This window comes from Taeniopygia guttata, chromosome 5 (genome assembly GCF_048771995.1).
Source record: "Taeniopygia guttata chromosome 5, bTaeGut7.mat, whole genome shotgun sequence".
NCBI classification, from domain to species: Eukaryota; Metazoa; Chordata; class Aves; order Passeriformes; family Estrildidae; genus Taeniopygia; species Taeniopygia guttata.
In genome coordinates, this window is record NC_133030.1 from 3,829,348 (window position 1) to 3,842,419 (window position 13,072).

Below are 13,072 nucleotides of genomic sequence, written 5' to 3' on the forward strand. Positions count from 1 at the left end.
TTTGGCTGCAGGGTCCAAAAACGTAAAAATATGTATTTGTATGTTAGTCCATTTGCAATCTCCCAAACATGAATAAACACCAACGTTCTAGTTACTGCTACAAACAAGACCGTGAAAACTCCATATATTTAATTTGGTAGCATTCAAATTAGATGGCACTATTTTGTACTGTAGCATCTTATTATAAACTGCAATATAAAAATTTCTGCTAGATTCCCATGATCCCAGTTTTCCATATCTTCAAAATTTACTGCCATATATTTCTGGATATGTAATTTAATGTACAATAAGATATGATAACTATGCAATAAAATTTCTTATCAAATGGAAGAAAACCAGCTCATTTCTCATCTACAGAATACAGGTCCCCACCCCTGAAGTTTAGCATATAGAAAATCTGTCTCAAGGAAAATGTGCAGCTAGAAGATGCCCACAGAAACCATGTGTATTAGTATTAAATACCAGCTACAGAAAGGAATCAAACCACAATGAACACCACCACCCCCTCCCCCATGATTATACAGGGAATTTCATGGCATGTCATTAAAGACAGTTCAGCTGACCAATGCACTCAGTGATAAGTCTTACCCAGTTATGGAAACAATCACAATTTCTTGAGATTTTTAAAAGCTAATGAGTTGGGCTAATGCATTTTCATTCCAGTAATTAGCTTCCATCCCCACACCCTCCCTGCAAACACTGTTCACAGAAACATTCAATTCCCTAAGAAAGCAAAAAAAAAAAAAAAGAACCAAATATTCAGAGAAAGTCACTCAAATAAGTTTGTATGTGTAAATAAAAAGAAAAATCCTCTAAGTAAATGACACAGGAGGCAATAAATTGACACGACAAGCAAATAAAAGGCTAAAGCACTCCAATACCATTGAAACAGTTTTAATGTTGTTGCAATTCCATAATGCAACAATCATCAACTCATGAAAGACCCAATACTTTAGAATTCATTTTAATCATTCCTTTGTACCTATTTTACAAAATAAAAGCAAGGCATATTTAAAATCCCCTTTCCCCTAGGTATTATGTGCCTATCTTATTCATGCTTATAAAAATATAAACTTAAAATCCTATGAAATGTTATGTAAGAAAAAATGTAAAAATATTAACCTCTGCTTCAATGTACAGTTTCCAGAATCTGCCAGAACTGGGGAACTGGGCAACAAGGCGTTCATAGGTCTTCCGTGCTTTGTCTATAGGCTGATTCTAAAAATTGAAAATCAAAACAGCATTTACAATATTATGATTTATGTAAATGAATATGCTGATTTTACTCCAGAACGAAATAGTGTGAGTGGACCATAGATAAGGAAATGTAATCCTATATCACTAAACCTGTGCCTCTCGAATGAGAATGCTCCAAGCGTCAAGGTCATATGGATTTTCTTCTAGTTTCTTTTCAGCTTTCTTCACTTTTTCTGGGACATATTCAGCAGTCTAGAAAAATTAAAAAGAAGACATAAGAGATCACAAGCAGTGTTTGAAAAGTTCTGTCCCACCTACACAGTCAAGCTAAAGATAACATTCCCACAGTGCAACGCTCCACCACTCCGCTTTAAGAGGAAGTTTCTAAACTGGAATTTGGCTGGAAAACAAGTTGTCTCAGGAAGATAATGCACACTTAGCACAAGTTCTACATGTTATAGACATCAACCAAGATGTTAGACTAAACCAATTCAATGTCTCTAAAACATGGAAACAAATTTGAGTCTGCTGGGGTATTTACTGTACTATGAATTTTAAACATTTTTACCAACCTGGAACTCTAAGATGCAAAAAGTAAATTCAGCCCAGTATTTCTATTACATAGCTCAGGCAAACAAATCCAGTTTATCCAGGAGTCATTCTGCCCATGGAGAACAGCTGGTATTTGGTATCACAGTTTAACAAGAAAACCAGGAGATGATGGTTAAGCAGGAACAGATACTATCCAGGCACAGTTTCTGTGCTCACTTTCTTATCTCTCAATCCTACAGATGCCTTCCTGTCATTTTGGCACTAAAGCCACCTTGTTGTTTTTTAAAACACTCAGACATTCCCATTGAAGTTTAAAAGCTTTTTTTGAGGCTAAACCTTTACCAAATTGAATGCAAACTTGTTAACATAGTTACTTTCAAACACTTTTGGAAATAACTTGCTTTATGATTTTCAGGTTTTTTTTCCCTAGATCTAACATTGTCGAACACAAAGTAGAATAAAAAAATTACTGTGTGAAGATCACATACAGGCATCCTTAAAATATATGCTTGTTACAACCCTAAATGAACTGAAGTTTATTTATTAAGCCTGAAATATTGTTCTGAGCAGTACTCCAAACCACTTACTACTAACTTTGAAAACCGGGCTCATTTTTAGACAGGGAACAGCAATACAAAAACCATACCAACGAAATTCTTGCCTTTGTGAGATGTAACAATAGTAATCCTTAAATTGTTACTATAAGACCTTGCTGGTGAAATTTTACAATTTCACTACATAATCACTGTTAGAATATTCATCTCTACAGTACAGTATGACTGATATAGAAAAAAAAATTATAGAATTTTCAGAAAATTCTAAAAAAAGGAAAAAAAATCCAAACCCTGTCACTTGCTAAAAGCTTATTTCAAGGAATTTGTTTTAATTGTTACTATTGGGTCTAGGTCCCAGAATCCCAGCATGGGGCAGGCTGGAAAGGACCACAGTGAGTCACCTGGTCCAAGCTCCCTGCCCCAGCAGGTCAATGCGTCCTCCTGAAGCTGAAAAAGACAAACAGCACAGAGAGCACCATCACTCCTCTCTCTCAAAGGTGCCATCACTCTTTAGAATGAGAAGCAGAATGTAACTACACTAGTTCTGAATATTTTTCAGCATTACCAGTTTTTGTCTCAGTCCTACTAGTAGGATATAATTCAAAGCATATCCCTTTAAGGACATTATTTAATAAAACTACTAATAAAATGGAAAAAGGTTCAAAAATATTGCAAAACTGCTAAATGGACATATAGTGGCAGATATGCAAGAGAGGGAAAAGAAAAAAAACCAGTAGCCTGGGCCTTATAGGTGTTTAAAGACCATTACTCCTTTTGATTCACTTTTTAAGCAATTCAAGCAATTCTTAACACTAATTAATGCAAAGCAGTGTAACTCGGAAGGCACCTATCAAGTCCCACATTAAATTATTATAAAATTAATTTGATTAAAAAATCGAAGTTGCTCAAAGCTGCCAGCTCTAAAGTAGAAAATTTATAAACTGCCATATGAATAGTTTTACACCCCTTTTGATTCTGTAGTAGTTCAACTGATACAGTCTTAACATGTAAAACAGTATAAAATGAACTAGTGGTTTTGTTTCTTCCCAAATGACATGCATAAATGTTATTCAGCTTCCAGAAACAGCACTGAAGCTGAAATTTCTGAAGTTTAAACTATTTCTGTAAGCTACCCCTAGAGGTGACCCAAAGCTGGAATGTTGCTTATTCAATAAAGCACTAATTCAAATAAATCAGCATCAATAGGAAGCACTGCTCCTGACTATAACCACCCCGGTAAATCTACTTGGCTCAAATAAATTATTCTGGATACATTTACACAGAAGTACCATTAATGTCTGCTACAAGAAAAAGGAGCCTACCCTACAAAAAAAACACGAGATCCTGCCCTGTAAGTACTGACTTTTAAACAAGGTAAAGTAGAATGGGCCACTGAAGCACTTTTCAACTATTATAGCAGTAGTTTAATTGTATTTCCTCAAATCTTTCCAGGTGACAAAAAAATAAGCATTTCACTGCAGTGGCAGCTGAGTTAAGACTTCCAGGAATTTGATTCACCTATGCAGACACGGGGTCAAATTCAGAAAGGCAGAAACAGCTCAGCAAAAAATAGATAGGGATAACATGCACAACCACAGCAATCTTAAATTATGTTTGTGTGTTTAACACATGAATCAATCTGTGCAAGAAGCACAATTATTTTACTGGAAAATAAAACTGATTTTCTAAATTGGCAAATAATTGTTTAGCAGCAGCAGATGAAGTTCTCCACTCAGTTATCCAAGACAAATTATAGGCACCCCACAGAACTGAAAATAACTCTTATGATGATCACAGTTTTAAACTGGGCTGCCTGGACTTGCTTGTAACCTTAGGTCAAATACAAGAAAAAACTCAACTTCTCAGAGCCTGTGAGAACTCCCTGTCCTGTCCCTCTCCACCTCCAGCACTGACCAAAGCCATCCACGGCCGAGGGACACAGTGCACTGCAGGCAAGTCCATGTCCTGGTTCTACCTGAGCACAAACAAGGCCTCACTGCATCCTCACAAATAACCACTCCTCACACCCTGCAGGCACAGACACTTAGCATTTTCTGACCATTCGCCAGAACTGGGTGTGTGAGCAAACACCCATTGTAAGGACTAACATCTACCGCAAGCACACAGCAAAATGGAACCAGAAGCTTGACTTTTAACCCAACTTAACCACAGACAGGAAGATATGTGATCCTAGTTTGAGAACTTTATGTTCTCTGCAATTTGTGCTTACAGCTGCTGCTATCACAGTTCAAGGGCATACAGTTTCTGATTATGTTTTTCTCTCTATGTGAACATAGAATTCTTGGGTGTTCAGCGCCATTATCCTGCCCCTAGATAAACATTTCCAGGTAAGCTCAGTAGCAAGCCAGTTCAGGGAGTTAAATCAGCAGAAAAATAATCTTGTTAGAAAACTGATTAACTTCCTAATGGTTCAACACCCTGGTTTCAGGATCAGATGCAGCAAAAAGGATGCAAAACCATTCAAGACTCTAGCAGCCCCAACTTAGACCAGCTTGAATACCACCAGACTGAACCTAATCAGATGCTGCCTTTTAACTTTTCTTTACTACCTGAAAAAAATATTGCACACAGACTGTAAAAACGCTTTTTCCTCTCTTGTTGTTAACTATGTTCAGTAGACCTCCACATCATCCTGATTTTATCCCATGAACGACTCCTTGAAAGTCAAGGAATTATTTTAGCACTTAGGGGTTTCTACAGATTATTACCATGTAGTCCAGTTCACAACTACCCTTTTATTATCTATACACTGACAAATAGCAACAGATTTGAAGTTTCACAGACACTAGAAGCATAAAAAGATCTTTCCAAAATCTGAAGAGACCTAAACCCAAATTTTCCAGGAAGGGATCTAGGAGCTCCTTCTGACAAATCAGATCAACTGGACAAAATCCAATTCTGAATTCATAAAGAATGCCTGAGGGAACAAAACCAGAGGAAATAAAGTACACTTTTAGTATTTGCTTATTTATCAATCACCACCAAGGGAATATTCTTGGTTTATACCATATTCCTAAAATCAACAGTTTCCTCAGGCCTCTTGAATGAAACTTCATGGTGCCAAAGGGTCTAAGAAAATACCTTAACACCTTTAAATTATCCACAAGACTAAATACATCCAATTGTTTAAGGCATCCTCCTGTTTCCACAAAAGGATCGTCTGCAGTGAAAAGGAAATGTGTTCAAAACTCCTGTTATATCCATGAAGTGGCCAGCTCAAGATGCTTTAAAAACTACCACTAATTATGAAATAAGAACTTCTACAAACCAAAGAAGATTTTTCTTGCAGGATTGTGTGGGTTTAACATCACAGGAGGAGCTGTTGTATACAGAAATGCAGGAATTTTAATGGCTACTTTAGACAAATTGCTTTCATGTCAAAGGAAGTTTCTGGCCTAAGACAGAAGGCAGTTTGCTGGTTTTGGCTGGGTATTGCACACTTTAGCACAGCCTGGCCTGCAACAGATCCAGTGAATGAAATTTCAAATATATTAACATGCAAATGAATAAGCATTATTAGCTGTCCATTTGCTAAATTTACAGGTTGATTTAGTCTAAGGATTTCTTCCCTTAAAGTTTCTTTAAAGCTGCATGTGGAGAGAAGAACAAGTTTTAAAATCCTTTCCTCAGTAACACATCCCTTTCCTGTGGGAACTGCAGTTTCAACTTATCAAAGCTTGCACTTTCTTAAATGTTTTTAATACCTTGACTGCTTCTGTTCTACACTAAGTCACTTCAACTGTGAACAGCCTTGAAAGAATTGTGTCCTTTAAGACTGGATCACTAGGAGAAGACAAAGCCCAGCATATTCATCTTGACCAAAAGAAGGTACTTTTGTAAGTACTACCCCATCCCAACATAACCTGGGCTCAAAACTCCACATAAGTTTAAATTTTTAGATTAGTAATGGCTACCATTCTTTCCTCATAGTACTGTTTCCTAAATGTTGGACTGACACATTTTTCACTTGACCTTCTTACTGGCATACCTGGAACTTACTGACTCTGGAAATACACCTGAATTATAATTTATTTACAACCGTGTAAAAATTGCCATTACATCACTGCATTACAAACTCAGGAGCTTTCCTTCACCAACACTTGTACTTACTCTATCTACTCTTAAAGAGGTTTCTCTAAGTGGGTTTAACATCACAATTAAGATTGTGATGTTAAACCCACACAATCCTGCAAGAAAAATCTCTCAGCACTGCATTCAGCATCTATTTTTAAAATACTAAACTGTAGTTAACTACAACATTTACTATTGTCTTTAGCATGCTGAAACTTTCATGATGCACCACATCAAACAGACACAAGACAAAGAGAAGAATCAAAAGGAACAAAAGTACCACCAAGAAACCAGAACAAACTGTTTTTGAGGTATTTTCTGTAGTCACAGAGGCAACACAGACCTCTTTTTTTCCACAGCTTAGTCTTAGACCAGATCCATATTCGTGTAACATAAAAAAAGCATCACCGACTGGGGTATGTATCTTAGAAACACTAATTGGGAGAGTGAAATGCATGTTCTAACCTTAAAAGACTGGAAGGCACTAATGCAGGGGCAAAGTAAATGTTATGTGAACTTCAGATGAAGTAGATGCCTTGCAAGTATTTATGAAGTGGGGGGAAGGAAGTGGGAATTGAGGTTTAGTTAGTAAGCACATGAAACAAGCAGCATGACTGAAATGAATCTAGATGTGTACATAAAGGACCACAAAAATGTCAAGACATCCATAGGTGCAAGCATGGGCTCTTTGTAACCCTGACACATTAGGCTGGGAAGAGCCTGCCACGGAATTTTCTGGCAAACAGTGGCAGATGCAGCAGCCTTTCAGTCCACAAAAGTGCATTTCTATGATACAGACAGGACTGGGTGTTTGGCATTCCAGAAACTGACCCTGGAAATTCTGGCTGGTTAAACATCAGGCAGGCCTCACCAGAAGTCTGGCAGGGCCTGACAGATTTTAATCGTCATATGATTCAACTGGTTCTTCAGGACTAAATTGGGCCCAGCACAGTTAACACAGAGCAAGAATTTAAAATATACTCCAGGAGTTGTGGCTGCATTGTATTTCTTTGTCCTCCTGCTCCAGTCTGTTCTACAATAACATAATGAGGAGACAATCTAGATAGCACAGATTAGGCTCCTGATCCACTCAGCAAAGGAGCCCAAAAATTCCTGGAGCTAAGCTTGGCCTAAAGATGGTAAAGCCACGTTTCAACTGCACTGTACCTGGTACAATAAAGGCTCCTAAAGCCCACCTATGTCTTAAACCTTACATTCCCTTTTCCCTGCCTCGCCTCCTACTATCAGCACTCCACTGTTCTTCCTTCCCACACCACCACAGCTCTGTACTTGCTGCAGGCAGCATGGCATGAATTTATTATTCCTCTGGCTGCTTTTTGGCAGTGCCTTCCAAAGGCTGGGATCTGGGAATCAAGGTGCAGAACCCCCTGCCTGAGAGTGGGTCTGAGAGTGGGCTCTGCCTCCTCAAAGACTTCTCACTCTCACATTTTTACATTTTACGCACAGCACAGATGCAAATTAACTGTGCAGTCCCCGTTTCCTACTGATCCCTGCAGGGCACTCCAACCTCAGAGCTGGGAGCTGCAGATGACACCTGAAACAGGAAAGGCAGCTGCAATCAATCCCACCTCTGCCCAGCCTCAGTTTCCTACAGCTAAGGCACCTTTAGACCCCTCAGAACGCTGTGCATGTAAGCTGGAGGCCTGCAGCCAGCACCAGGCTGCTCTAGAGCAGCTGCAGTGCAGATACCCCAACAGCAGGCTCTGCTCCCAACCAGGGACCCCGGATTTGGATCCCTCGAGCCATGGCAGGCCACAGCCAGGCTCCCTGAGGACACTGAGAGGAAGCCTCTGTGCTGCAAACCACATGGCAGCGCTGCTAAAGGCACTGGGGTCTGGATGTGGTCTGCCAGAAACACAAGTCTGCCAAGTGAAGAAAATCACTGGAAGGGAAGTAACTGACCATAACAAAATTAGAGACTTGCAGGAAATCAGAATCCAGAAGCCTTCATCAGGAGGATGGAGCAGTCAAGTATAAATAAAAAAAGTTAACCCACCCTATGAGAGCTGCTTTTTTACTCCGAAGTGCATTCAACATGAACACAGAAATAATAATGGGCAAAAAAAGAAACCTTAGTATGGCCCAAAGGCCAAGTCACAGGTTAGACTACATGCTTTATGTTATTTACAGGCTGCAAATAACAATTTACAGGTTTGGAAATGCTATGGCATAGCAGTACTACACTGCCACTTTTATGCAGCATACAGGCAGTAACTAAGCCTTTTGCTTATCAAATTCCCCCTTGTAAAAGGAAATAAAGCCTAAAGTCAGCATGGTTGAAGTTAAAAAGTAACAATTTACAAGCTACAGAAACATATGCTCTATTAGCAAACAGTTTAATTAAGCTATGAAACATTCTTGAAAACATACTGGAGCGGGGAGATGAAATCTGGAACATGCCACACACCAACATTCACAAAATTTGGCATATTCTTACTTCTCTGCAGCCATCCACCTCATGATGAGGGGAACCATTCTGAAGAATGCCCAAACACACTCCAAGTACACTGACCAGCCTGAAAAACTTGGGAGTGCACAGGGAATTTTGGGACATTATCCTAACCAGGCAGAAACGGAGTATTTAACCCTCTGAGCACCACATTTCCTATACCCACCCCATCCACCAAAACAGTGATTACACACCATTCTTTAGGGGGGTACAGGCCCAGACATACAGAAATTCACCTGCTTTGTGAGAAACTAACCTTCTACAAAGAAAAACCTGCTCCAAGAACCATCACCTTGATTTTCTAAAGGCTACGTTGGCCACTAAGACATTTGAGTGTTATCATTAACTCTTCCCTCAATCAGTAATTTTCATTCCCACCCTTTCAATTAATATCGATTTTAAACTACTAAAAAAGCCGTTTTGGAGAAACTCTGCCAGTAAGTTGGAAATCGTTCACAGCAACACCAGATTAAGAAAACTGACATACAACACTCGGGTGGTACCTCCCTATAAATGAAAAGTTAGGGTAAATACAGACTTCAGTCTAATTAAAAAACAAAAACAAAACACCAGAAAACGAACACACAAAAAAACTCTAAACAAAAACCAAGCCAAACTCCGCTGAAACTGTAGTTATTTCACAGTATCCCAGAACTCTGAGGTTTGGAAGGGACCTCTGGAGATCCCCCAGTCCAACCCTCCTGCCCAGGCAAGATCACTGCCGGAGCAGGTTACACAGGAGTGGGTTTTGAACGCGTCCACAGAGGGAAACTCCGCATCCTCCGGGGCAGCCGTTCCAGTCTCTGCAACCCCGAAAATAAAGAAGTTCCTCCTCGTGCTGAGGTGGCACTTCTTGGGTTTTAGTTTAGCTCCCTACTAAACGGAACGAACGCTGTACTACAAAGAAAACCCTCTGTCAAATAAAAGAGTGTTTATCGTTTGCAGTTTAAGGACGAAGCGCGTTTGAACAATGCTTTATTCTGGAGGCAGATGGTGTCAGGCAGAGAGGCCTTCTCCATTAAACGCCTGAGCTCAGCCAACGCTCGCTTTACATAACACCGCAAACTGCCGCTGTGAACAGCCTGGCCGGGCTGCAATTTTCTTTCTGAGAGCGCTGTGTCCAGCGACCACGACCGGGGAGCTCGGCGGCGCGCCCATCGCCCAGCCCTCGGAGCCGGGAGCCGGGGCTGAGGGCCGGAGCTGCCGGCGTCCCCGCCCGGCTCCGCTCCCCGCTCGCCAGCGGGGTTCACGGAGCTCCTTCCGCGGGGCGGCAGGGCGGGCGAGCCCCGGCCTCAGTGTCTGGCAGAGAAATTCCGCCGCACGCCCGCCCGGGCCGAGCCCACACCACACCGCACCGCTCCCTCGGGGCGCGGCCTGCGCTCTCCCGGCCCCCGCTCACCTGGTCGCCGGCGGTTCCCTCTCCGGACATGGCGCGTTCAAAGCGGGCTGGGGCGAGGGGCCCCGAGCGGGTTAAAGCTCCTGTAAAGCGCTGCTCCGGCCGCAGCCGCCGCGCCCGGAGAGCGGCAGCGAGAGAGCGGCAAAATGGCGGCGGCGCCTCCGGCCCGGGGGCGGGGGAGCGGGGCTGGCGGGAGGAAGTGCGTCATCGCGGCAGGAAATGCGTCATCGCGGCGCGTGGGGGTGGCCGGAACGGGCGGGGCAGGGCGGGGCGCCGAGCCAAAGGCGGGAGGGCGGCCGGGAGCTGCTCCCGCTGCCCTTTCCTCTTCCCGCTCCTCTTCCTCTTCCTTTTCTGCTTCTCTTCCAATTCCCGCTCCTCTTCTTCTTCCCCTTCCCGCTCCTCTTCCAGTGCCCCTTCCCGCCCCTCTTCCGCTGAGCGCTCCTCTTCCTTTTCCGCTTCTCTTCCAATTCCCGCTCCTCTTCCCCTTCCCGCTCCTCTTCCTCTTCCTTTTCCGCTTCTCTTCCAATTCCCGCTCCTCTTCCCCTTCCCCGCTCCTCTTCCTCTTCCTTTCCCGCTCCTCTTCCCCTTCCCCGTTGCTCTTCCTCTCCCCCTTCCCGCTCCTCTTCCAATTCCCGCTCCTCTTCCCCTTCCCTCTCCTCTTCCCCTTCCAATGCCCCTTCCCGCTCCTCTTCCAATTCCCGCTCCTCTTCCTCTTCCCCGCTCCTCTTCCAATTCCCGCTCCTCTTCCAATTCCCACTCCTCTTCCTGTTCCCGCTCTTCTTCCAATTCCCGCTCCTCTTCCCCTTCCCTGCTCCTCTTCCCCTTCCCCGCTTCTATTCCAATTCCCGCTCCTCTTCCTCTTCCCCTTCCTTTTCCAATTCCCGCTCCTCTTCTTCTTCCCGCTGCTCTTCCCCTTCCCTGCTCCGTTTCCTCTTCCCCTTCCCTCTCCTCTTCCAATGCCCCTTCCCGCTCCTCTTCCGCTGAGCGCTCCTCTTCGTTTTTCTCTCCTCTTCCCTTTCCCCGTTCCTCTTCCCCTTCCCCGCTCCTCTTCCAATTCCCCGCTCCTCTTCTTCCTCCAATTCCCGCTCATCTTCTTCTTCCAATTCTCTCTCTTCTTCCTCTTCCTTCCCCGCTCCTGATCCCCTTCCCTCTCCTCTTCCTCTCCTTTTCCCTGCCCGTTCCCTGTCCCTCCCTTCCCTGTGCACGCCGTGGGCCAGAGCTGTCTGAGGGCGGCCCCGCTGTAGCTCACGGCCCCCGCGGGAGGAAGCGGGGCGAGTTCGGTGACTTCCAGCGGCTCCTCGCTGTCCCTTCCACCTCACAAGAGCTCTCACTAATTGAGGCTAGTCACAAAAGATGTCAAGGGCACAAGAAGCAGCTCCCCGCTAAAGCTGCTTAATTTTGTCTGCAAATCACCCACCAGTCTGTTCCTGAGAAAAGGGCCTTTAATCAGCTGCTGCATATAACCACTCTATATGAGCGGTTTTTCATATGCTATATGAAAAAAAAAGAATCCGGGAGGAGTCTTGGTGGATACCAAGGTGATTTATCTGCCTTCCCAACAGCAGTGTAAGTGTTCTTAAAATGGTGTAATACAGAAATAGATGGAGTAGCTCCGTGTTAGTAGTGGGGGTTTCCTTTCTGCCTCATCTTCCAGAAGTCGCTGTCTTAAACCACAGAAATGTGTGGAAATGGGGCGTAAGGAAAACGCGATATGCAACCTTCTGAAGCTTCACCTGGGAAAAAGAAAGGGAGCAGAGAGTGAAGAGTTACTTGACTAATTGTGCAGTAACATTTCTCCAAATTTTGATTCTTCAAAAGTAAAATACAAACATTTGTATTGTATTGGCAGATAAGCTGTCCTGTCCCTGGAGAACAGGGATTTTGTGATATGAGCCTAATTTGTTGCAATTGTTTGAGAAATAAATACAATTCCTTTTCAAAAACCCTGCAATTTTCCAAGTCATTCTTGTAATATTTTTCCACTTCCTATACAGGAACTAATTCCTTCAAAGCAATTGCTTGAAGCAATGCTGGTGAATCTTCTAATTAGACAATACTTGTGTTATTCCAGGGCTGCAAAATGTCAGCTGCCTCCCTGGCCTGGCTAAACTTCCTTTTTTCTGGTTCTCCAGATTTCCATTTTGTTCTGAATGTCAGGGCTGCCAGCCTGAGGTAACTGGGGCAGGGAGGACATGATTATAGGGCTGCACTGCAATTTTGGGATGGTTTGTGACATCAAGGCAGGAGGATGTTGTTAAAGCTTGCTGTGCTGTAGTGATTCATGCTTAGCTCAGTCATTGATGTGGAACTTAACGAATTAACAAGGAAACTGTGGGTTACACTGCTCTGGGAGGGAATGTGGCAGAAATCAAAAATCTGAAGCTGCTCAGGAATTAAAGACTTCTGTACCTACAGGTCAGAGGGACTTGGAACTGGGAGAAAATGAGAGCCCAAATAGATGTTGAGCCTTAAAGGCTGCCCAGGCCATGATCTTGGCAAACTGTAAACAAAGCAGATTTGAAAGGAAGCTGCTTTCACAGAGTTGGGACAGTGGTTATCAAACATACCCGTCTCCCAAGGCGTTTTAGCAGCTTATTTTAATGCTAGTTATGAAATCACGGGTTTTGTGCAACAATAAGGACTAAAAATGTTGTTTGCAATCTTATTCTCAGAAGGATTCAATCACAGGTGTAATTATGTTGATTGTGTCTGCTCAGTGCTGGAGACAGTTTAAGGCCCTCAGATTTGAGCTGCCCTATTAATTTCTGTGTCAGTGCTGAATCTCACCAGAGTACAGAGGATGCTGAAGAT

At 43.0% G+C, this 13,072-nt stretch overlaps 1 protein-coding gene across 1 annotated transcript in view; it reads right to left on the minus strand.

The window, feature by feature from the left end:
* The window catches only part of CSTF3 (cleavage stimulation factor subunit 3), a 48,092-nt gene extending 37,600 nt beyond the window's left edge, over window positions 1–10,492 (minus strand). The window contains exons 1-3 of the mRNA XM_002196053.5: window positions 10,265–10,492; window positions 1,348–1,449; window positions 1,123–1,218 (exon numbers count right to left, since the gene is read on the minus strand). Of these exons, the coding sequence (XP_002196089.1) occupies window positions 1,123–1,218; window positions 1,348–1,449; window positions 10,265–10,294 (228 nt within the window). The 5' untranslated portion in view covers window positions 10,295–10,492. The remainder of the gene's footprint in view (window positions 1–1,122; window positions 1,219–1,347; window positions 1,450–10,264) is intronic.
* Between the last annotated feature and the right edge of the window lie 2,580 nt (window positions 10,493–13,072).